The sequence below is a fragment of the Megascapheus bottae genome, chromosome 7 (genome assembly GCF_031878675.1).
Source record: "Megascapheus bottae isolate mThoBot1 chromosome 7, mThoBot2.hap1, whole genome shotgun sequence".
Taxonomy (NCBI): domain Eukaryota; kingdom Metazoa; phylum Chordata; class Mammalia; order Rodentia; family Geomyidae; genus Megascapheus; species Megascapheus bottae.
Genome location: NC_143515.1, coordinates 8,207,146 through 8,232,346, shown reverse-complemented (window position 1 = coordinate 8,232,346; position 25,201 = coordinate 8,207,146). Strand labels below are relative to the sequence as shown.

The window sequence follows — 25,201 nt, the reverse complement described above, 5'->3', positions numbered from 1 at the left end:
GCAGTTCCTTTGTGTGGGAATCCAATGCCAGACACGGAACCAAAACCAACAGCCCAGGGGTGGAGACTCACCCCCAATCTTACCGAATTTCTGCGCATGTCCTGACACACTCCAGCCACTGGTGTAATCCAACCACAGGTGTGGTCCATCCACTTGTTTGGTCCATTCTCAGGCACCTCTGTATCTCCATGTTTTCCCAGGAAACTTGCTGCTGCAGAGGTTTCTCCGTGTCTAGCTGAAAGGAAGTAAAAATTCATACATTTGGTGATTGCAAATCATGGGCTCTGATATTTATTTTGTTCCGGTACCTGAAACTTAGCTTATCTAGCATCCTGGTCCCCCAGGAGAAAAACTGGGCTGACAAGAAGAGCTACAATTTGGAGCAGGGGATCTGTGTAACAAGGTCTATCAAATATACCAGCTTGCATCATTCCCTTCTCAAATAGATGAGAAAACACACACAGAGAAATGCATTGAAATGGGGGGGGGAGTGGGGCAGAAACTACAGACATGCTGTGCGCTTATACAATTCCCTCTAGTTTGTTGGTTGGTTGGTTTCCATCAAGTTTGGTCCCTGGGCTCTGAGTAGCCAGCCTCACTGGAGTCCCCAGCAGCGGGAGCCCATCAGCCAAAGACCATCAAGGGAATGCAAGGTGCCTTCTGACCCTCAGATCCGTGAGCCTCTATAGCCCCCAAGCTCAAATTCAAATAAGTATAAAATAAATGAACAAGTAACTAAGCAGGCAGGTAACACACATGGAGGATCCGATTTTTGGACTTGCTGTTGCATTTGGGAGAAAAACATTTTTTTGAGTTCAGGGGACAAATGTGAAGTAAACACGGTCACAAAGCCAAGAGCTGCTATGGGGACAAGTAAGAAGCAGGTAAATAGCAACCTGGAACTGCTCACCACCACACAGTCCGGGCCACTTCTAGGTCCAAATCAGTTCCTTCCAAAATCAGCATTAGTCTCCCCGGAAATGAACAAAGAGTGAAACCTCACAAGCCAGTGTTCCATGAGCCTTGAGTCCACAGCACCACAGGATGTGACACAGGGCAGAACCCCAGCACTCCCAAACCATGGCCCGGCATCTGGCACCATGATGCCTCTCTCCGATACTCCCCTCCCCAGAGGCTGGCTCTACTCCCTCAGACAGAACGCTCCATCAGGCTTGGAATGGAAACAAAGTCCTCCTCAGTAAGACAGTGGGGAGGTCTCAGAGATGGCCAGCTGCTCCGAAAACCAGACAGCAAAGAGCTCCCAGAGAAGCCGTGAGGTGACACAATCAGCTCTCCTCTCCCTTCTTTCTGCCCCATCATCTGGAAGCCAAGAGAGCCCAACCTGTCCAGAAGTCCACTGTGACCCCTGGGTCTGTGTGTCAGTGCTCATGGCTGTAGGTTGAAAAGATTGCTCTATCCCAGGGGGTGATTGACTCATTTGACTGTAGTCCTGGGGATGGAATTCAGAGTCTCATACTTGCTAGGGAGTCACTCTACCACTTGACTCACCCTCCCTGTGCCCCCTTTATACTTTATATTTCGATATCCTTATACTTTCCATGACTGTGATGACAGGCATGCAGTACTGTACCCAGCTGATGGTTTCACCACCTTGAAATGGCACCATGGAGTGGCACCCAAGTTTATAACACATTTCAGAACCACATTACAAAGATATATCACCAGATATCACAATAGCTGAATAGATCTCACCATCATTAAACAAGAAATGATTCATCACTTAACTCTTTCAGAGAAGTAAAAAGACTCAGGGCAAAGCCTGCTCCTTTTATGACAGTGGCAATGCCCAGGTGCATGCCAGCTTCTCACCAGCACACTTATGACCAAAGTAGCCAAGCCTAGCTTTTCTTGCCCAAAACATGCAGAAGAGAGATGAGGTAAACCATAGGATGCCATTCTTTGAACCTATCTGGATTGCCAAATGGCACGTGGTCCTGGACTCCCAGCAAATACTGAATCCTCGGTGGACCATTCCAGAGTGCACTCAGCTCTCCCTCAGAAGTGACTGAATGTAAGAATTCATGGGCCGTCTAGGTTTCCACCAACTCTTTCCTGTTGTCCTCTGAGATTCCTCATGACAACCAAAGGGCAAGAGACTGGGTGGCATGGATAAGGGGTTCTGGGAGTTGCTACCTCCTTACCCTATACGAATAATGCTGTCAGTCTAGAACTTGGTGCCTTGTCTGGCTCACATGGAGACTCAGGAGTGAAAGCCAGTCATCAGAAGCAGGGATTCAGGTCTCCTTACTTCCCTGTCCCATGTCACTAGGGAGGACAACTGCCCTGGAAGCCAGCAGTTCCCTCTCATTTCAGACTACATTTCAGTCCCTCATTCTGAATTACTAGTAAGAGGTGAAGTTCTTTCCCCTGGTTCAAAACTTTAGCCTGGCTCACAAACTCCTTTTAAAGTGCTGCTGCTGGTAGTTCTTGACTCATTTGTCCCTTAGCACAAACTGACTCCTTATTGTAATTCTTTACCTTTTTTCATATATTTTTATTGTAATTAATAGAAGGGTTACATTATATTCATCAGCTAGAAGGTGCATTACTTCACAAATATTGATACCCTTTCTCATGTCATGGTCCCCACTTCCCTCCCCAACAACTTGATGTAATTCATTACCTTTGCACTGTCCTTTGTTTGTAGGTTAATTATAAAGTGTTTTGTTTATTAGAGACATGAAACTGAATTTGCTTAGTTCTTATCGATCATCAATAATTCATTCAACTGACCATTTTCCACAAATGAAAAGTAAAACTATCTAAATACAAGTGAAACAGACCGTGTTACTAGTAAATGCTCACTCAGAAGGTGAAGCCCAGCCTGCAGAAGTAGCTGCTGTGCCATTCTCTCCATCTGCATGCCTGAGGGCCCTCAGTGTGGCCTGGACCCGTGCCACAGGGCACAGAGCCTGTCCTGGGCTTGTCTGGCCCTGTCTGACAGCCCATTTGCCCCAGCTATCCAAGACAGCAGCCTGCTCTGATTACCCTCAGGGCAGAATACTGACAATAATCCCCTGGGCACTCCAAAGTTGGGGACCCCTGCATCCCTGAGTAGGACACAGAGACTATGGCTGCTTGCAATGTGGCAGGCCAGGAAAGATGGATTGAGATGGCACCTTACAGCTCCCTCCTCCAAGAAACACACACAGGCTTCTAGCAGTAATGTTGTGAAATCACAAGACAGCTGTGGTAACTAACGCAAAGTGCTCCTTCACGCTGCAACTCAGTTTGTATTGTATAATGGGATCTAGTGGGGCTGAGGGAGCCATATGTACGGGATAGGCAGTCTTGATATCAAGGGACCAAGTGTCCAGTACAGCTACCCAGGACCTAGGCTTTTGCTCTCAAAGACCACGCTACCCAAATATTCTCATCTTCCTCCAAGAAAAGACTCAAATATTTCTCACCTACTTTTGATGTCAAATCCAAGCCAAACAACTGGGTGCTCATACTATACCTGAGTATAGTGCTCTGTGCTGAGCACTCCTCAGTACTCCCTGAGTGTTCCAGGGTCCTCACTGGCCCAGAACCACAGAGAAGCTCCCCTGACTTGTAGGCTCCAAGTTTCCTATCAACAAGTGCGTACTTGCCTCTTTGAACAATGGGCTAGTGAGCTTGTCAGAGCTCTGGTGCAGTGATTCGCTCACTTTATGCTCAGACCTGAGTTCCCAAGAGGAGGCAAAGGCCCTGCCAGGAACTGGAAACACCAGGAACACCACGACCTAGAGAGGGGTCCTGCTTGTGATCATCTCTCTCCCTCACACAGTCCTTCCTAGATAAGGGAATCACACCACCATTTCTCAGCAAGACTGTCAAGGGATTCTTGTAAGCACACAAGGAGACAATCAGGACAGAAAAATCACCCCCAAATCCCAGAAGAGGAACCTTAGGGCTCAGGCCTGGCCATGCTTTTTATTGTTGTTGTTTTTGGTTTTTTGTGCCAATCCTAGGGCTTAAACACAGGGCCTGGGCACTGTCCTTGGGCTTTTTCAAGGCTAGTGCTTTACCACTTGAGCCATAGCAACACTTTCTGGCTTTTTCTGTGTGTGTGGTACCAAGAAATTGAACCCAGGGCTTCATGCATGCTAGGCAAGCACTCTATCACTAGGCCACACTCCCCGCCCAGACCTGGCCATGTTTAAAGGAGACAGAGCAGGTCCCTGATGTTGGCCCAGTCTCTGGCCCCCGATGCTCCCTCTTGCACACAGCACTGTACAGTTTAGAGGAAGCTTCCTCAATTGGAAGGCACATTCAGGATTCTGGTATAAGACCTGAGCTACTCCTGCATGACCTCAGTGCTTCAGCTCCCATCCCCTTCATCCACTCAGAAGCAGGAGCTGGGAACTGGGAGAGGTGAGCTCTGGCCTCTACTCTGCCTCACCCCAGTGTGTGGCAGTCTCCGCTTAGCCAGCTGAACTAGATGACATCCACAGCCTCCAGCCATCCCCACTTACAATTCAATAGACATGCAGAAGGGGCTCAGTGCCTGTGAGCATGCTGGAAGACAAGGCTGGAACTGACTAGGAGATGGCAGCAAGCCTATCTCATGCCCAGGCTGTAGTGTGACTGAAATCTCAGAGCCCCTGGTAAGGGCTGAGTACTTCCTAGAGAAAGTCACAAGAGAGCTGGGCATACCTGGGTGGACAAGTGGTGGACATCTCAAAGGTCCAGTGTATCCAGGGCAACCAAAATCTATACAGAGACCTTCCTTGAGCTATTAACTCACAGAAGACAAGGGACCTACATTTAGAGGTCACTCAATTCCTTTTAATGACTCCTAAGTGCTTCCTTACAACTTTCTATAAATCCACTGGCTCACTCCCCACTCTACAACTCCACAAGCAATTTCATTAGGAGTTAGTGATGGGAAATATTGATACTTGCAGCTAATTGTGTTAATACCATAACCATTCAAATGGCCTCATAAACAGCTCCTGTAGAACAGCTAACATGACTAAGTCCAAATGAAGATGATAGTATTGCTTACTATAACTCTATAAATGTATTTTTATGGGGAGGGAACAAGGTGGTCTTATATTCTCCAATTACTCAGTTGCCAGAGCCAGAAGAAGTAGAAAACACTTTATGAAGACATGCCCTATGGGGTGATTCATTAGAAATAATTGTAGCTTACAACAGCAAGAGCTATCTGGAGATTGTGTGTGTATATTCCTGAGGCTAGAAGTCAGGGCCTGAGTGCTGTCCTTGATCTATTTTGCTTGCCCAACATGCACAAAGACCCAGCTCAATTCCTCAGTAACACATACATAGAAGTGGTGCTATGGCTCACGTGGTAGAGCTCTAACCTTGAGGAAAGCCCACGGACAGTGCTCAGGCTCTGACTTCAAATCCAAGGACTGGCAAAAAAAAAAGATAGATAGATAGATAGATAGATAGATAGATAGTCTCACAAATAAGGTCAGGTTCAGGAGCTAAAGGAGAACCAAAAAGTAAACCTGAAAATCACTCCTGTCCATTCTTCCTTTCTGTACAAGCTAAAAGGGTTGCAATCATGCTAGATGAGTAGCTTGAGAAGGTAAATCATTGAACAGAAAGGAATACCCTAAATTTTACACCCTTGTTTTGAAATGCTAAGACCCCTCCCCTAAGCCTCTTTACTCCAAAATTTATAATCATAAAAGATCCACCTAAACTCATTTTCCATACCCGAGAACTCAGCAAAATGATGAGAATTTGTTAAGTGAGGTGAGGAGTTGTTAAATAGGTAAGGGTTCAAGCTGGAATCCCCCAGCTTAGAGGGTAGAAGCAAGTTCAGGCCACCATTAGCTTACCTTTCAGCTTTGGAAAGCCAGCTCAGCATGAGATGTCCTTTGATTAGAATCCCACCTGGAGAAGCCGATAGCACTTGACAGGCCATCCTGCTCTGCTAGACTGAGGCCTCTACTGCCTACACTGGGCACAAAGCAGTGGAAACTTTTTGAGTGAACTCTTTGAGTTCAAACCCCAGTGACAGTCTTCAAGAAGCCCTGGGTCCTGTGGCTTTCGGGTTGTTTTGGCATGTTTCAGGTTCTTCACATCTTTCTCTGGAATGACTGTTTCTAACCTATGGACATTACTTTGGGACCTGCACACAGCAGAATATTCTGCCAAGAGTGGTGGCTACACTGCGAGCCACTCTCCTCCAGCCCCATCTATCATCATTCAAGCTAGAGTCTGTGGACTCCTCATTCTGCTGCCCAGAGGAAAGGGTGTTTTCCTCTGGCCCACATCTCTCCTTGCTGTTCAAGAGAAAAGAACAGTAATGGGAAGTCATAGACTCGTAGCTGGGACTGGGGTTCTTCTGCAGGAAGCAGAGGGGAATGGCAGGCAGAGTGGCACTTTGGCCTCTCTTCATTGGTGACTGCTTGTCATCACAGAACAAGTGAAATTCAGGTGAGATGATGGCCCTAAGCCGGGCAGGTAAACTGGCTGTCCTTCGTGGAGGGAGAGGGAAGGTGGAAAGGTCTGCAGGAGTTGGGCACGGTGGAACAGTCAGAGGCACCGTTTTCACTTTTACTCGGCTGACATTCTTCTTTAAATGTTCCTTGATTATAAGGTAGGTGCCCATGGCCTCATTGAATGCTCTGTTCAGTATTGATTTGCAGATCTCAGCTAGACTGTACCCCATGTCACACATCACTGCAACAATAATGGGGTCCAGCTCATTGGACAGTGGCTCATCCGGAAGTGGGACACATTCCCCGACTTGGTTGAGCCACGGGTTCTTAACGATTTGTTCGATATTGGGCCTCTGCTCTGGGTTTACAGTTAAGAGCTGGAAGATGATATTTCTCCCTTTTGCAGACAGGTAGAATGGAGCAATGTACCTGGCCTCCAGGACTAGCACCCGTATCTGGCTAACATTCATCCCCGAAAATGGGAATTTTCCTGTTACCATAAAATACAAAAGGACACCCAAGCTCCAGATGTCCATCTTACAGCCATCATAATTTTCATGCAGAAACATCTCAGGGGGACGGAATACCAAGGCACCACATACATCCTTCAGCAACTGCCCCGGGGTCATCCGGATGCTCAGGCTGAAGTCACTGACCTTGGCATTGCCATGGGCATCCAACAGGATGTTGGTAGGCTTAAGGTCACGATGTGCGATGCCATTCCGGTGAAAGTACCGCACAGCGCTCACAATCTGTTTGAAGAGCCTCCGGGCCTCATCCTCGAAGAGGCGACTGGATTTTCGGATCCACCCCAGGAGATCCCCCTTGGCGGCCAGCTCCATCACCAGGTACACATGCTCATCCTTCTCCATCACCTGGTACAAACTGATTACATGCGGGTGGTGGACAGCCTTCACAATGTCCAGCTCATTTTTGATCTGATGACGGTTGAACTCTCCCTTCCGGAGTATTTTCACTGCCACCTCGGTGTCTGTGAGGCGGTGGCAGGCCAGGTTCACATACCCAAAGCTGCCATAGCCAATGGTCCCCTTCATGTGGTATTGCTCGATGACGCGCTCCTCCTCCTCCCCCAAGGAGCTTGAGGATAATTCGCTGTATTCCGCCATCTCTCAGCTAGGGTGGCAAGGAGCGGATCTAATTGACGGCAGCCTGGTGCAGGTGGCTCATGCCTGGAGCCCCAGCTGCTCAGGACGCTGAGATTTGAGGGTGGCGGTTCGAAGCCAGCCAAGGCCAAAAAGTCCCGGGGACACCCAGGCCCTGGGAGCCACTTGGCAACCGTGGCTCAGTGGTAGAGCAGCCTTGAGCCAAAGGGCCTGAGTTCAGCCCCGTGACCAAAAGAAAGAAAAACCTATAAAAACCAGAAAATCGAGCAAGAAGAAATATCCCAAACAAAGCCCCTGCGCCCTCACACGCGCACACGAAGGCTGTGGATCCCACTTAGGCCAGCGGGTCACGGCGGGAGAGCCCAGCGCCTGGGCAACGGACAAAGGCCGAGCCAGGGGCCTCCCCGCAAGGCCCAGTGACGTCAGGGAATGGTGGACCAATCACGGCGGGGGCCGGTGATGTCAGGGAGGAAATGGGCCAATCACAGCCCGACACTCCGGCTCTTGGCCTGGAGGTCTGCTGCCAAGCCGGCCGCCGGGTTGCCAGCGTGGCCTCGGGCCGGGACCACGAAGACCGCGGCCTGCGCCACGCTTGTTGGCTCGCGCCTGTGATCCTGTCCACTCAGGAGGCTGAGAGCTGAGGATCAAGGTTCAAAGCCAGCCCGGGCACTAACGTCCGTGAGACTCTGCTCGCCAATTCATCGGGAATGGGGCCCAGGGACAGCGCCCAGGCCCGGAGTACAAGCCCCACAACTGACCAAAACAAGAAGGTCTGAGGGTGGCCAAGAGCCCCGTCGGGAACTGACACTGCAGTCTCATGGACTTTCCTGCCAGGCTAGCGTAGAACAGCCATCCAGGAGCATGTGGCCATGGCTTCAGGCCCAGCCATCCTCCTGTCTCTCCGCACATTTGCAGCCTGGCTGTAGACAGCATTACCATTCAATCCCGAGATCTTCCTCCACCCTGAGCTGTAACATCACCTGCACTGCTGTCCCAGCTGTGCTGCGGCCTTACCCTTTTACCTGTAGACAGGAGCGTCAGCCTGATCACCGGGCTTCTAGTTACTGTCCAGTGTCTGGCCATGTGTCACTGAGAGGGCTAATACTCTTTGTTTACTTGTTTGTTTCTTTGCCAGTACTAGGGCTTGAACTCGGGGCCTAGCCACTGTCTTTTAGCTATTTTGCTCAAGGCTGGTGCTCTACCACTTAACAACAGCTTCACTTCTGGACTTTGGGTTGTTAAAGGGACTTAGATAAGAGTCTCACAGATTTCTTGCCTGGGCTGGCTGCAAACCTCAGTCCTCAGATTTCAGCCTCCTGTGTAGCTCGGATTGCAGGCACTAGCTGTCTCTTCATATTAATTTCATCTTCATTCGCATCTGACCACTAAAACTTTCTGCAAACTATTGTCAACCATGAGGAATCCTATGGTATAAAAGTGTTTACCACATTGGAGACAGCTCTCCATGTCTCACCAGAGCAGAATGCCTGGGACCAAGTTCTGCAGAGCTTTTGGCAACTGGCAGCAACCCTGAGACACTCTATTCTGTGTGTAGCATCTGTGCAAGTCCCAGGAGTTCTGGCACCTCAGGTTTCCTAAGCTGAAGCCTGCTCACAGCTCTGACAGGAAGACACCTGGATGAGCTGGCTAAGTGGCTTAGATTTCAGGAGTCTGGAGTCAGGTGGAGTTGATGATTCTGAGCAGGAGACAATATAAGACATTGTTGGAGGGATAGAGAAAAGAAAAGTAAAGGGGGACAAGAAGGGAGAGGGACGAAAACCATGAGGGGATACAAAGTGGTAAGGAAGGAAGAAGGCAGTAAGGTCACACCACAGTTAAGATGATTTATGTGACTCTGGTAGCTCTTGGAATGTTGGGTCACACATATCTATCACAGCCATCCAGTCCTAAAGACAGACCATGTAAAGGCCAAAGCCACCAGGACAAGGACTGTCCTCTTTCATCCTGACCAAGGAGAATCAATCCTTAGAAGTATATGGATTGATAGCAAAGATAAGGAACCAACCTAGATGTCCCTCAGTTGATGAGTGGATCAACAAGTTGTGGTATTTGTACACAATGGAATTCTATGCTGCTGTCAGAAAGAATGACATTGCCCCATTTGTTAGGAAATGGAAAGACTTAGAAAAAATCATATTAAGTGAAGTAAGCCAGACTCAAAGGAACTTAGGCTCAATGGTTTCCCTCATTCGTCATAATCAGTAGAAACCTTGGGCTCTACTAGCAGAGATCTGCAATAGAGCAAAATCTTGATACATAAGGACATATAATGTGAAGCTAATTGAAAGGACCTCCAGGATACTGAAACAAAAGCCATATAATGAATGATTGTTGTCCTTAATGTACTATGTTGTCTCTCATCTCCTTTGCTGTCCCCTGGTTATCTCATATTGTTACAGTATCTCACTTTGTTATCTGATATATTGAATTTATTTGTATTTGGATATTTGAAATTTGATAGGGAAGGGGGGAAAACCAAGACAGGTGGGGGGTGTGGGGGGGAGGGAAATGGGTACCAAGACATGTGAAAGGGTATCAATGTATGTGAATTAATGCACCTTCTATCTGGCAAATATCATGTAACCCTTTTACTAATTACAATAAAAAAAAGAAGTATATGGAGTGACATATTGCCATCATTCTGATGAAACATCCTCACCATCCTGTCAGTGCACATCAAAAATTCCACAGCCCCCTAAACTTCCAAAACATTTCCTCTCAACCATAGTATCACATTTTTACGTGTGTGTGTGTGTGTGTGTGTGTGTGTGTGCGTGTGTGTGTGTTGGTCAGTCCTGGGCCTGTGCACTGTCCTTGGGCTTTCTCGAGGCTAGAGCTCTACCACTTGAGCTATAGCACCCATTTCTGGCTTTTTTCTATGTATGTGGTACTGAGGAATCGAACCCGGGTCTTCGTGTGCCGGGGCCTACCGGCAGCAAATTGGGGTTCCTGAAATAGGGGGCAGGGACTGGAAAAAATAGAAGAGAGACAAACACATCGGGTTTGGGAGGTCTGCCGCCCAGGTAAAAACTGCAGCCTCCTTTATTCTCAACTCCAGGCTTCTATCCCTTCTTGAAACCAGGGAACTTCCAGGTGTTACATTCATATGGTAAAATCTCAGGTCATTTAAACAGAATAAGGCCAGAAAACAATAAGACCATAAAGCCATTGTCTGATGCAAATCAAGGTACAGTTTGATTCCACTCTGGCTCCCAACATATCCCCCGTTTTTATTTTAAAAGAAACACAAGTGCAATTTTTACTCTTTCCTATACCTCTAATTTATCCTGTCTCATTTTCCAAAAATGACTTTGGTCCCTTCATCTAAAGGGGATTGATGGGCGGAGATTCAGCTTCTGTGACTTCTACTAAATTTTTTGTACAATTGGAATTACGTAACCTTTTCCAAGCCTCTTTCGCCGCAGCATTTATTTGTAAATAGGCTTCCTTTGCATAACCCAATTGATCTTCGGTGTTTTTATAGGTTCCCTCTCCTAACAACTGATCAAAAGTGTAAGGCAGGTTCTTAGACCTATTTGTTTCAATTTTAGCCCGACACTGTGCAGTGAACTCTGTCTCCCATAATAAGTACTCTCCTGCACTAAGGCATGCTCTGGCAAGCCGCTTCCAGTCATTTGGGCATGCAATACCAGCACACGCGGCCTCCAATATTACTTGAGTAAAAGGGGCAGTTGGCCCATATTGGGAGCAGGCACTCTTTAAATCCTGTAATAGTTTAACAGGAACAGGTTGATGGTATACTTGTTCATCATGATCAACTAAACTAGGGAAGCATCGAGGCCCTGAAATATCTTCCCTCTCTCTAGCAGCCTGAGCCAGGTTTAATTGCGATGCACTGTGCCTGGTTGTAGTGCCTGTTAAAAGGGACTGGTTGCTAGGGCCTTTAGGCTTGCCTAAAGGTTGAAAAAGGGATTGAGGCCGTAAGGCTGCAGCCGGAGGCGGTGGGTGTGAGGGGTAAGGTTTAGAATCAGACACCATAGTGGCCTGAGGGTCATATTTCTTTCCTACTTCTGGGGGGGCTCTCTGCTCTATTCCCATTTTCGATAGAAGATGTAGGATTTCTTCTAACTTCTTCTCTATCGTAGCTATCCGGTCCTCCATTGGCTCATCATAACTTTCCTCCTTGATATTCAAATCTGAATTCTGATACTCAATATCTACTGGTTGTTGTTCCCTTTTCAAGATCTCACTTAGACTCTCTTGGGCTGCGGCATATGGCTCAGCCTCAGGTTTTTCAGAAGGGTCCTTTAATTCATAAATTTCCCTTAATTCAAGATTAAGTTCAGCATTCTCATGTAGAGGATTTATGTATTCACTTACTAAATTCCATACATTAATAGCCTCTACTGGGGTCTTTTCGGGGCCATATACACTATAATAATCTTGAATTCCTTTTCCTATCCACTGCCAGGTTTTTAGGAATTCCTCCTCTATAGACCTCGGGCATGCCTCCTCGACAAACTGTACGAAGCTCTGAAGCACCCCTTTTCCACCCACGTTCCGTGGGCTTCAAGTAGGCCTGTTAAGATCGGTACATATGACCTATGGCTATGAGTTTGACCCATAATTTTTACTCCTGACTATACACTCTCTTAAGATCCTCTCTTAATAGTCCTCCGATGTGTTACTCACCACAGTGGGGTCCTCCACCATCGTCCCAGATTTTCAGGGTCCCTGTTCGGGCGCCAGTTGCCGGGGCCTACCGGCAGCAAATTGGGGTTCCTGAAATAGGGGGCAGGGACTGGAAAAAATAGAAGAGAGACAAACACATCGGTCCGGGAGGTCTGCAGCCCAGGTAAAAACTGCAGCCTCCTTTATTCTCAACTCCAGGCTTCTATCCCTTCTTGAAACCAGGGAACTTCCAGGTGTTACATTCATATGGTAAAATCTCAAGTCATTTAAACAGAATAAGGCCAGAAAACAATAAGACCATAAAGCCATTGTCTGATGCAAATCAAGGTACAGTTTGATTCCACTCTGGCTCCCAACATCCGTGTATGCTAGGCACCACTTCTGGGTTTTGTTGGTTAATTAGAGATAAGAATCTCACAGACTTTTTCTGCCTTGGATGCTTTGAGCTCAGCGTCCTGACAAAGCCAAGAGTATGGGCATAAGCCACCAGCTCCTGGATCGTATTATTGCATATTTTACAACCGTGCAAATCTTTAGCATCAGTGGTCACATAAAAAGAAATAGGCATTGCGGGGGGGCAGGAGTTTGGCCTAGTGGTAACGTGCTTGCCTAGCATGCACGAAGACCCAAGTTCAATTCCTCAGTACCACATTCATAGAAAAAGCCAGAAATGGTGCTGAGGCTCAAGTGGTAGAGCTCCAGCCTTGAGAAAGTCCAAGGACAATGCTCAGGCTCTGAGCTCAAGCCCAGGACTGGCAAAAAAATTTTTAAAAAGACAATAGGCATTGGTACCGCCTTCACAGTTATATTATTGGGCATTAAAAATCTTATTGCAGGGCCAGGAGTTTGGCCTAATAGTAGAGTGCTTGCCTAACATGCATGAAGACCCGGGTTCAATTCCTCAGTACCACATACATAGAAAAAAGCTGGACGTGGTGCTGTGGCTCACGTAGTAGAGCTCTGTCCTTGAGAAAAGTCCAAGGATAGTGCTCAAGCCCTAAATTCAAGCATGACTGGCCAAAAAGAAAAAAAATCTTATTGCAAATTATCATTCAGGGGGACTGAGGGTCCTGCATCCTTAGACAAGAACTAACCAGAGCCTGGAGGACTTGGGGTTTTTCTAGGACACTTGCCTTCCTGCTTAGGAAAGAGCATGAGCAGAGAAATGACACATATCCAGACCAGAAGAATAAATAGGCCAGGGGCCAGCCAGAGTTAAAGGGACACTAAGAAGAGCTGGGGGAAGGTGAGTTCAGATGGCAGGAAAACAAGTAAAAGAGATCAGCCAGTAAGAAGACAATTTCTAGTCCCCTCTGGGGGCTGCTGATGGCGGGTAAGACGGAATCCTCAGGGATGCCACGCTGTCATTCTTCAGCCCCTTGCTCGGATAAAAGATTTTTCTTTAGATTCCTCATCTCTACTTGATATTCTATAATTTCATGGTTACCTCACATGCTCCCACAAACCAACCCCCTACACAGCAGGCCTGTGAATCACCATCGACACTGGCTTCATCATGGAAAACCATCGACACTGGCTTCATCATGGAAACACTGATGCCAACTGTGTGGGGGCCATTCCCATGCCCTCTTTCCTGCTGTGGTTCCCGTTGATCTCCCACAGCTCTGTGCCATGAGAACTCATCACCCTGTTTCCTGGGGGGGGACACTCAGGCACAGACAAGAAGTTGTCTCAGGTGAGAAGAGGCTAAGCGCTCAGTCATGTTGGCTGTTCCACAAGAAACTCCCAAAGCTGCCTAAAAACACTCCATGAGCTGACTCCACTCTCCCTTCAAATTGACTCTACCACTCTGCCCCCCAACTTTCCCAGCAACTGCTCCCCTAAGTTCCCCCACCTTTTGCCCTATGCATGCATATCTCAGAGAAGATCGGAAGTGGTATATAAGCAACATGTCAGTTCCTCTCATACTCACAGTTAAGTTGGTTCTGATTGCCAAAGGGGTGACAGTGAGCTAGCCCTTGGTGCTTATCACAATCCATATGAAATGTTGGCCTGTCATTAACACTCAAACCAAAGCACTCAGTGCCTGTGATGTCTCTGATGTCTCAGGTGAGGCAGCAGAGACACGGAGAGGGGGGTGGAACCCAGGTAGAGTGAGTAGTTCCTTAACCCAGCTGCCTCCCCCAGGAAACAAGAAGTCCAACAGGCTTAGGAGGATCAAGGGCTGAAATGAGGAACCCCCACCCCCAGCAACCTGTCCACAATACACAGAAGAATGGAGTGTGGCCAGGGTTCTCCCTGGAGTCTGTGTAGGTGGGGCCCTGAGTTTAAAGGTATAAGAGAAGGTCCAGAACACAGCAAGATGAAAGTTCTATCAAATCAAGGGAGTTGCTGGTCCCCAGTTCCTCTCTGGCCTGACTGGAAACCTCCAACAATGGTTTTCCAAGTTCTAAGGTAGCTCAAGGTGGCCTTGGCATACACTTGGACTCTAAAGCTATAGAGGGAACTTGGAGCAGCAAAACACATGGACAGGTGAAATGCCAAAGTCTAGGAAACAGATGCTCCTGAACTATTTTTCCTACCCAACTACATGAAGGAGGCAACCAAGCTGTGGTGTGAGAGGATGAGGAGAAGGGATAAATGAACGATAGGGAAAGACCCTGCCCTGGGCTGACTTCTGATAATGTTTTTATTGAATGAACTTTGACATTCCCAGATTGAAGATAAGCCCACGTGGTGGTCATGATTTTGCTAGAAAGGTGGCCTTAGTGCACAGAGATCAAAACTGCTGGCTCTGGTGTCTGACACAGCTTCTTATAAGCCTGGACTAGCCACGGTCAGGAAGGTGACCCTAGGTATCTGTTGACGAGGGGGGCAGATGTGGAGGATTGTACACTGAAGTTTACAGCCATTGCTAGTCATGAGGTGCTCAATGAGCTTACAACTTCTGCTTCTTCCAGAGAAAACGGGTAGAGATAGTTTGTCATATCTATTTGCAGAATATTCTCACTTTAAAGTTATACCTTTAGAATGGAGCTGGGAAGGCAGGGAGAATGCAGTTGTACTAGTCGATGTATGTATGTAAAAATGGAACCGGGAAACTGGAGGGGTTAGGTAGGGTTGGTTAAGCTACATTGTACTCATAAACTGACATAGTGAATTGAAATCCCTTTGTACAACTATGTGAAAATAATAAAAAGATTGTTAAATACAAAAAATAAAGATACAGCTTTAATGATAATAAAATCATAGGATGTAGACTACTGTGGTTGTTGTTGTGTCCATAGCCACTGAGGTCAAAGAGAAGAGCTGGCAACATTTGCTGAAAACTTCAGAGCAGAAAAGAGTTTAGTCCTAACTGCTTGACTAGCTACATGTAGTTTTTCATTCTGAGCCTGTTTTCTCTCCTATGAAATAAAGGACCCAGAGCTGTGTGTTGTATGAGCTGGACCCTGCTCTAATTGCTTTGTGTGTTTTAGCACACTGAAACCACACAAGCTATACGGAAAAAGCTGATATCCTTTTTTTTCAGATGAGGGTATTGAGGCAAGGTCACTTCCAAGGTCACTCAGCTGGATGAAGCTGGCTGGAAGCATTATTGTCCTCTTTTTTGGGGGGGGGGTGGTGTTGGTTGTGGGGCTCGAACTCTGGGCCTGGGCTCTGTCCCTGAGCTCTTCAGCTCAAGGCTAGGGTTCTATCAATTGAACCACAGTTCCACTTCTGATTTTCTGGTAATTCATTGGAGATAAAAGTCTCACAGACTTTCGTGCCCGCCCAGCTTACTGTCCATTTCTGAACAGTAAAGTACTCTGTTTAGTTTAGTTTGAAGAGCCACAGGAAGACAAAATCCCATGACTGTGAAAGAGTGTGTGTGTGTATGTGTGTGTTTGTGTGTACACACCCATGTGTCCCTTCCAGCCTTCCTTCTTTTATAAAACCACACTGGTGGCCAATCACAGTACCTCTGATCTTATTACCTTATCTACTTCGAATCCATCCCAAAGGCCTCACCTTGAACACCACAGCTGGGTGAAGTTTCCACTCTTTTACAATCTCACCATGAAGATTCAGTTTTGTCCCATAAGTCCTCGGGGAGACACATTGAGGCTTATCCAAACCAGAGCGGACAATGATGCTGAAACCGTGGCCAAATCAGGACAGGCTCATTTTCCTTCACAGCGTATAGCCCCTGATATCAGATTAACATTATACACTGGGGACAGTGGTCTGAAAAGTTCTTCTAGGTACTCACATGCAACCATAGTCCTCAGTACCAGGGTCTCAGAGGTGTCAGGGCCACGCGAGGAGGTCCTGTACGTGGAAGAGCTTTGAACTGGCCACATGCACACATGCAAGGCAACATGAGCATTTTCACTTTGGCTAGGCTCAGACTCTTGTGTACAGTGCCTGAACTGTGACTTAGTCCCCCTCTGTTGTATTTATTTACTTATTCATTTATTTTTGGTGTTGTTCCTGGGGCTTGAACTCAGGGCCTGGGTGCTATCCTTGAGCTTTTGTGCTCAAGGCTAACACTCTCCCACTTGAGCCACAGCACCACTTCTGGCTTTTTTTTTTTTTTTTGGTAGTTCACTGGAGATACAAGTCTCACACCTGTAATCCTAGCTACTCGGGGAGGCTGAGATCTGAGGATCGTGGTTTGAAGCCAGCTCAGGCATAAAAGTTTGTGGGACTTACCTCCAATAAACTACTCAGAGAAAGCCAGAAGTGGTGCTGTGGCTCAAGTGATAGAGTGCTAGCCTTGAGCACAAAGAGGCTCAGGGACAGCTTTTAGGCCCTGATTTCAAGCCCCATGACTGGGGAGGGAGGGGGCAGGGGAAGGAGGGGGGGAGAGAAAAGGGGAGGGAGAAAGGGGGAGCGGGAGGGAGGGAGGGAGAGAGGGAGGGAGAGAGAGAGAGAGAGAGAGAGAGAGAGAGAGAGAGAGAGAGAGAGAGAGAGAGAGAGAGAGAGAGAGAGAGAGAGAGGGACTGACTCTCCCCAGCCTGGCTTTGAGCCACTATGGTGAGATCTCAGCTTCCTGAGTAAGTAGACTAGCTTGGCTTCTTTATTTCTAATTCAATAGGGCACACTCACACAGCACACGAACAACTGGCAGTCCACATCACAAGGCATGCACTGAGTCCCATGGTATAGATGCTTTCTCACTGGCCTGTTCAAGTTAGGAGAAATACTAACCTCAGCGTGTTCGAAAAAGATAACGAGGTAAAACAGGAAGCTCCGATATCATTGTTCATTATTTCATTGGTGATCTAGGAATCAAGATCATTTTGATGATGCCTGTGGTGCACAATGCACTGGTAAAATTCCTAAAGACCTTTGAGCAGATTTGGCAAGCCAGCAATGACAGTCTCAGCCCTTCAGCACCCAGATATCTGCAGAGGAGGGAGGTGTAGCTGCCTGGAACCAGCTATGCCCAGAACTGCAAATACCACGTGGCTCAGAGCACAAGCTTGCAGTAGAAAATGGTTGCCGAGTCTGGGAAAGCACGCAAGCTGCTGATCCCAGAGGATGGCTTCTGTTCCCACTTACACTTGAGAAAAGGAAGCACGCTGGTCTGGTGGGGCCCTGGGGAGGGCCTGGGATGTTTCTACAACTGGCTATGAAAGACTCTGACTGTGGGAATGTACTAGAAGAACAGCAGCAAAAAGCTCGAAATGGAGGGCTGGAGGAACACCAGAACCTACTGGAAAGAGACAGGAACTCGGATACCACCATCTCCCACAGCCACCCACACAATTCCCAGCCCTGAGCAGAGGCACTCGCTTGGCATTTCTAACTGCTGAATGAAACTTTTGAGTTGTGGACAGGAAGACATGGGAAGAGAGAAAGGATAAAGAAAGATGCCCAGGCTGGTACCTTCAGAAATCTAACATTTATCCTATAGTATTCCTCAATTTTTGAAAGAAAGAATACTTTATACATGGTCCAAGAAGCCCAGAGTTACCTATCTGTTCCACAGATGTTTCACTCTCTCCTCCTAGAAAACTCAGCTTCTCAGGTGCCCGATCTAGAGCAGTTAAGAAGACGTACAACAAGGTTTGCAAAGGAATTGGGGCCTGGAAATGAAAAAAGTCCTGAAGAGAATGAGGGTAGCATCTAGCTACTAGCCTGACCTTGTCTGTGGTTCCCTTCAAGAATGATGGGCCAGGGATAGATTTTCTCTGAGAAAATCTGTCACACCCTCATGTACCTACAACCAGTAAAAGCAGCCCTAGAGGATTAAATGAGCAAATGCAGGGCAATGAGACAGAAGAATCACCTTTTCTGGAGAAAGTATAGTATTTCCTTATTCTTTGAGATATGCCACTGCTCTGACCAAAATGGAAACCTTACATGAATGACTAAAATTCTTCCAAGTCATTTGTAATTTGTCATTACTTCATATTCAAAAGCATAAGCATGTACCTTGGTTATGAGTATGTGGAGATGGTTTTATGCCATTTCTTTCTGTTAGATTCAACATGCAGCGCTGTTGTGTACTTTTGCTGTGTTCTTGGCTTCCTTAGATTGAAGTTCATGCTCTGACCCCATTCTACATGTTTTCTCGGAGTTCCTTCTGAGAAACTGTCATCACAGTGGCTGTTGGTATTGGTCCTCATCTTTTCCAAAACATTTCCAACCTCTTTCTGGGAATCGATCCATCCCTGGCTTATTCCTCTCTTGGGCCCCCTAGCAGCGATTTTTGCCTTTTACTAATTGTGCCTTACATTTTAGATAAGTATTCTCATGGGAAAGATGAGTACCTTTACCAACCAAACTGCCAAGTGAATACTTCTCAGATGGTACAGGGTCAAAGGACAAATCAAAGACCCCCTAACTACTTCACACCTTTACAGCAGGAAATAGGTCCAGAAGAAACCACCTCTGTCCATACTCCCAGCCAGGTACCCATGATTATTATTAAACAACAAGCATGGGAATGTTAGTTAAACTTTACCTTGCCCTGGAACTCCCACTTGGCCTCTCCTCCCATCTGGTCCCTCTGCCCATCTAACACCACCACCACCACCACCATCCCCACCATTATACATAGGTATGCACAGACACTCTCTCTCTCTCCCTCCCTCTCCCACCCAGGGGGCAAGATAGCCCCACTAATAAACTCCCTTATAATTCTCAAAGAAAGAAAGAAAGGAAGGAAGGAAGGAAGGAAGAAAGAAAGAAAGAAAGAAAGAAAGAAAGAAAGAAAGAAAGAAAGAAAGAAAGATTTCCAATAAGGGACAGAAAAGAAGCAATACTGGGTTTTATTCTGTTCATTAGAATGTGATTATCTTTTTCTTTCTGTTCTGATACTGGGATCTGGGCACTATTGTTTAGCTTTTGTACTCAAGCCTGCCATTTTGCTACTGGAGCCACAATTCCATTTACGGCTTTTTGCTTGTTAATTGGAGATAAGACTCACAGATTTACAGGCCCAAGCTGGCTTTGAACTGGGATTCTCAGACCTCAGCTTCCTAAGTAGCTAAGGTTACAGATATAAGCCACTGGTGCCTTTCTTATTCCACAAAAGGGAATAATCTTTATTCTGAGGATCAACTCAGAATATCATCAATTTAGAACACTTTAAAAATCTTCATGTGTTCTTCTAAGAATATCCTCCTTTGTGCTCACTGTGTGAATGTTTAGAATGCTGTTTCATTTATCATGTCCAAGTGTAATTAACTTGTCTTTTACTATCCATTAGATTTACTTGTAGATTTATAGGCACATCCAAGTATTACAAATGTGTAAAACCATACAGCCTATGTTTCTTTGGGTGGGACTTACTTCATTCACTTAGTATAATTTTTTCCAAGTCTTTCAATTTGCTTATAAATGGGGCAATGTCATTCTTTCTGATGGAGGCATAGTGATCCATTGTGTGTACATGCCACCTTTTCTTACTCCATTATCCACTGAGGGGCATCTGGGTTAATTCCATATCTTGGCTATGGTAAACATCCTATAAAATGATGTTTATTAAAGTGAATTCCAAGAAATGGAAGCAAATTGTTTTCTTATCTTACAGTTTGCAGGTTTTTTTCCTCCTCTTTTCCTTTCCTTATTTCTTTAGTTTATTCCCTTCTGTTACTGTTTTTTTTTAAATTTCTGAAACTTTTGTCTTGTACATAAGTTTTATCTGACTTGGAGGGGGAAAGGGGGGAAAGGGAAGCACATTATTAATGGTAGAACACTATGTTAACCACTATGTTAGAAATGAGGGAAGTCAGAAGGAGAAAAACTTGGAGAGAATGAGGGAGAGGTGACTGTTCAAAAGGAAATATACAGGACCGGGAGTTTGGCCTAGTGGTAGAGTGCTTGCCTAGCATGCACGAAGACCCGGGTTCGGTTCCTCGGTACCACATACATAGAGAAAAGCAGAAGTGGTGCTGAGGCTCAAGTGGTAGAGCTCTAGCCTCAAGAAAGCCCAAGGACAGTGCTCAGGCCCTGAGCTCAAGCCCAGGACTGGCAAAAAAAAAAAAAAAAAAAAGGAAATGTACTCATTACTTGACTTATGAAATTAAGACTTGCCATGTGGGGGAGGGGAAATGACTCTAGGTTCAGGCCAATATTGATTCCGTTGTATTTGAAATAAGATAGCTATATCTCATCTGAGAAGTTTTTCAACTGTCCCTTTCAGATCACTAATGTCCTTTTGTCAGACATTGTGAAATAAAGCACATGAAGAAACTGCTTTCCCAGGAAGCGCTCGCTTTTCTCTTTGCTGCTCCATTTTCTCGTATTTCAGTGACTATGTTGGCTTTTTGTATGGGGAGAGGTTGCTTACTTAGCTTCTACCAGCAATGCCCTTTGCTGTGACTGCTAAAGACTCTAGAATCCAGGCTAGCAGGCCATCCACGCCCAGGTGCTAAGTCCAAACACGGTGTTCTGTACTGGACAAAAGGAAATGCAGCCAGTGTTCCATGTACCAAGCCCCTGATCACCGCTCCTTGCCCCATCCGTTTCCTCCATGCTTCGGCACATTGGCCTGCTTTCTATTCCTGGCGCTGTTACTGCCCTCAAAGCTACATGCTTGCTTTCCTTTACTAGAAAGCATCTTCTTCAGTTCTCCATGGAGCTAGGCTCATTACCATCCAGGATTCCGCCCTTGCCTGACACATGTCACCCCTACAATCCGTCACCCCTACTTGACTGATGTCGTGATGATGGTTGCTGTTTTGATAAGCCATCTCAGACCAAAGTTGCCTTATGAACCTACTGATTAGATGTTCCGTGTCTGTCTTCCTGGCAGAGTATTAGTTCCATTTAGGCAAGGACCATGCAGCCACAATGGTGCCAGTGTGTAATGAGTACTGTGTGAATGTATGTTTGGGTGAATTGTGTTGAATCCAATTGAAGTGACTTAATAGATTTATTGATTTCCTTTGACATCACTTTAATTTGATTAAAAGGCATGAGAAAAGAAATAGTCAATTGAGATAGCTTAGAAATCTTTTCAGCCAGATAATGATGAACTGGAGCCTTTTACACTTCTGCCAAGTCTTTAAGAACCTCATCATCGGCATGATGGAGATACACATGGCATGCTGCACACCTGAACGCAGGACTGAGGAAGACCTCGGGACACTGGTCCTCTCTTACTCTCAAGACCCTCAAGGACAAGCTGACCTGACCCCCCCCCACCTGGGTTTGGGGATGACTTTACAAAAGCTACAGAGATAAATAGGAGTCGTACCCATGCATCTGAATTCTCACTCTGACTGCCCTTGATCAGAAAGCGACAAATAGAAAACCCACTTTGAGAGCCAAGGGGCAGTTGGCAGAGAGCAGTGAGAGTATGCAATGCCACCCTCCATTGCCCAGATGGAGAGTACAAGGAAGGCAGGAGAGAAGTTAGTTTGTTTTTTTTAAGGATAGTTGTAAAAGGAAAAAAGGTTTGAGCCAAAATATCTCATACATTGTTTACAAAGACCCAGTTTTCTTTTTAAAGAGACTCGGTTATATTGAATAGAAATCGCACATTATTGACACACAAACGTCAAAGAAAGCATTGTGTGGTGTGATAATGAAGGCACATCTTCCATGAGGGGTCTGGCTTCACGCATCTGAAGTTCACATCACGAACAAATGGTTGGCATGCTATATTTGGCAAGTTAAGTCTCAGAGTGTAGTGAGTGAGTGAGTTTTACTTACCTTTTAAGTTTTCTTTCTTTCTTTTTTGTTCATCATGGGAGCCTGGTCGCTGTCCTTGAACTCTTCAGCTCAAGGCCAATGTTCTACCACTTGAGCCACAGCACCACTGCTAGTTTTCTGGTGGTTAATTGGAGATAAAAGTCTCGTGGACTTTATTGCCCAGGCTGGTTTTGAACCACGATCCTCAGATCTCAGCCTCCTGGCCAGCAAGGGTTACAGGTGTGAGCCACGGTGGCCAGCTTCTAAGGATTCCTTGATTGAACATATAGGATACTTATGGTTAGAGAAATTATCTTAACAGGGACATGAACACCAGACTCCTTATCAGGGCTTGCCCTCTCTTATTCCTCTCCTAATTCTACCAGTTCTTAATCATCAATCATCCTCTTGGCAACAGGACATTTCCTAAGCTGTCTCTGGTTTTCCTAAGAACATTATACAGTTCAGCTGCACCGAGGCCCTCTGAAAGAAGCCTGGCACTGTCCTGGCCTCAGATCCCTGCTGTGCATGCATGCCAGTGTCTACTGCACAGTCTTTTATTTCCCCCAAGCCATGGCACCTTCTCAAGAGCAGGCTACCTGCCATGCTGGCCTCAGAAGCACTGTCCAGCCCTTGCCCTTCATCTCTGCCACTGCTCCCCCTCCACCAGTCTGAGTCCATCAGAGCCCAAGACCCACTGGCTGGTTGACCAGAAAGCTGTGGGTCATGCCAGAAAGTTTGAAGTAGCTCAGCTCCTTTCTGTGGTCTCTTTGTTCCCCCAACTCTCTCTCCAAAGACACAGTGCTTCTCTAAACAAAATTAATATGGTGGGCCGGAGTTTGTCTTAGTAGTAGAGTCCTCGCCTAGCATGCACCAAGATGCAGGTTCGATTCCTCAGTACCACATACATAGAAAAAGCTGGAAGTAGTGCTGTGGCTCATGTGGTAGAGCTCTAGCCTTGAGAATGCTCAGGCCCTAGGTTCAAGCTCCAGGACTGGCAAAAAATAATTAATTATGGTGGCAAAAGTGAAAAATTAAATTCCTTCTCCTTCCTTCTGTAGTGCCAGAGAATTTCCAGACTGTCTCAGCCAAAAATGAGCATATGCTCAGGCTCTCAGAAAACAGCAAGGGGTGGCCCTGGGGACATGGACGCTGTCCCCCTAGAGTCACTCATGGCTGGGGCATTTCTGACAGTCAAAGGAAGCAGTTACATGAGGACTCTTGAGTCTGAAGATTATAAAATTATAATGTGTTACAAATTCCAAGGCTGAAGGCAAGACTTGTAGTCATTTCTGGAGTGCTTTGGTATGTGTGTGACTGGTCCCCTCTAAGTCTTGTTGGAGTTGTAACTATTAGGAGAGTGGAAACTTAGTCTAGCCTCAGTATCCACAAGTGAGGCCTTAGTCAAGTGACTCAGATTAAATAAATCCATCGAGCACAGCCTCAGTGATTGGATTCTGAAGCATCCATAAGAAAGAGAGATCAGGAATATATTGTTTGCAACTATCAAAATAGAACAATGAAACCTGTTGAATTGTTTGGGGTGAGGTCGACTGGAATATATTGTAAACAGGAGTGGAAATGTAATAACGAATTCCTCCCTTATATAACTAAGGCATGCTAATAATAAAAATAGAAAGTGATAGGAAGCATCTAACAGTTACAGAGAAGAAGAAACCAGAAGACACACAGACACAAACTGAAGTCAGTCTCTCACCAAGGGATGCCCTGTGCTTAGGATTCTGCCAGCCAGTCAGTCATCCCAGATGAGATTCCTCCACCTTGAGCTTTCATGATCCAAAATAAATTCTCTTTAGAACTTGCCCAATCAATGATATCATATTACATGGTGAAGGGAAGGGGGAGGAGGGAAGCCCATAGAGTTAAAATACTGCAAATGGCAAAATACCTGTTTTGCCATATGGTTCAACTGTAATTAACAGCAAGATCACTAATGTCAAACAGACCTAGGTGAGATGAATGCATACTACATTATCTGATATGAAATATCCTTAGTATTTCACCACCATTAAACTTCTTATAGGATTTTTTATTCATGGTAAATGTTGATTGAATGAGGTTCACCAACCAGAGAAGGAAATAAGCATGGATGATCAATCCCTGATTCTCGTGGCCACACAAAGAGTCTCCTTTCAGGAAAAAAGAAAAAAAGAAAAAAAACTAGCCAGTGCCCACCATGTCAGGGCACGCCTGGCAAGAACATTGACATGAGCCTGCACTGGAATTGGGAGAATCACGCCATCCCCAAATGTTATTTTTTTGGTTAAGGATTTCCTGTGTGCTGGATGGCCTCGTTGGAAGCCCTAGGCAGCTGGGTCTCTTTGGACAAGCTATTTGTTATGGCTCAGGTTTAGTTTCCTCATGTCTAAAGTCAGAACAGAAAATGAGATGCTGCAAAGAAAAGTTCATTGTATGTGATATTCTTATTTGCACAGCTCTCAGAACATCCCAGATGAGCGCATCCTGTGATTGCACCCTATAGACTCTACCCGTGATTCTCAGAAGAGCCTGAAACAGGTGGGTGCTGACTACATATGCTCAGATGGGTGAAAGCAAATGAGATTCTGCCTGTGGTAGCCTCACCTTTGAAGACAGGTTCTTGATTAGTTTTTTCCTCCAAGACAAACCATACATGGAACATTGGACCTCTAGGAACTGGTAGAGACAGCAACACAGCTCTAAGCCAGTATCTGCCGACGGGGAAGTCAAATCGAAGTGAAGAAACTTCCTGTGTGAAAAATAATACTAGTCATACCAGAGAGGCAGGGTAAGATACTAAACTAGTGACCTAATGCTTACTAAATGTTTTAGGACCTGTATGTGCACTTCTCCTTAAAGAAAGCTTGTCAGGCTCATCTTCGACATATT

General features: G+C 46.1%; 1 protein-coding gene across 1 annotated transcript; it reads right to left on the bottom strand.

Moving 5' to 3' along the window:
- Positions 1 to 5,946: 5,946 nt before the first annotated feature.
- Positions 5,947 to 7,633, bottom strand: LOC150060253 (sperm motility kinase Z-like). Its single transcript, XM_090336095.1, has one exon. The coding sequence runs from the start codon at positions 7,547 to 7,549 to the stop codon at positions 6,098 to 6,100; it is 1,452 nt and encodes a 483-aa protein (XP_090192221.1). The 5' UTR covers positions 7,550 to 7,633; the 3' UTR covers positions 5,947 to 6,097.
- Positions 7,634 to 25,201: the final 17,568 nt, after the last annotated feature.

Bases quoted from the DNA above. Each gene is read 5' to 3' on its own strand.
- LOC150060253 (XM_090336095.1), bottom strand. From the start codon at position 7,549: ATGGCGGAATACAGCGAATTATCCTCAAGCTCCTTGGGGGAGGAGGAG.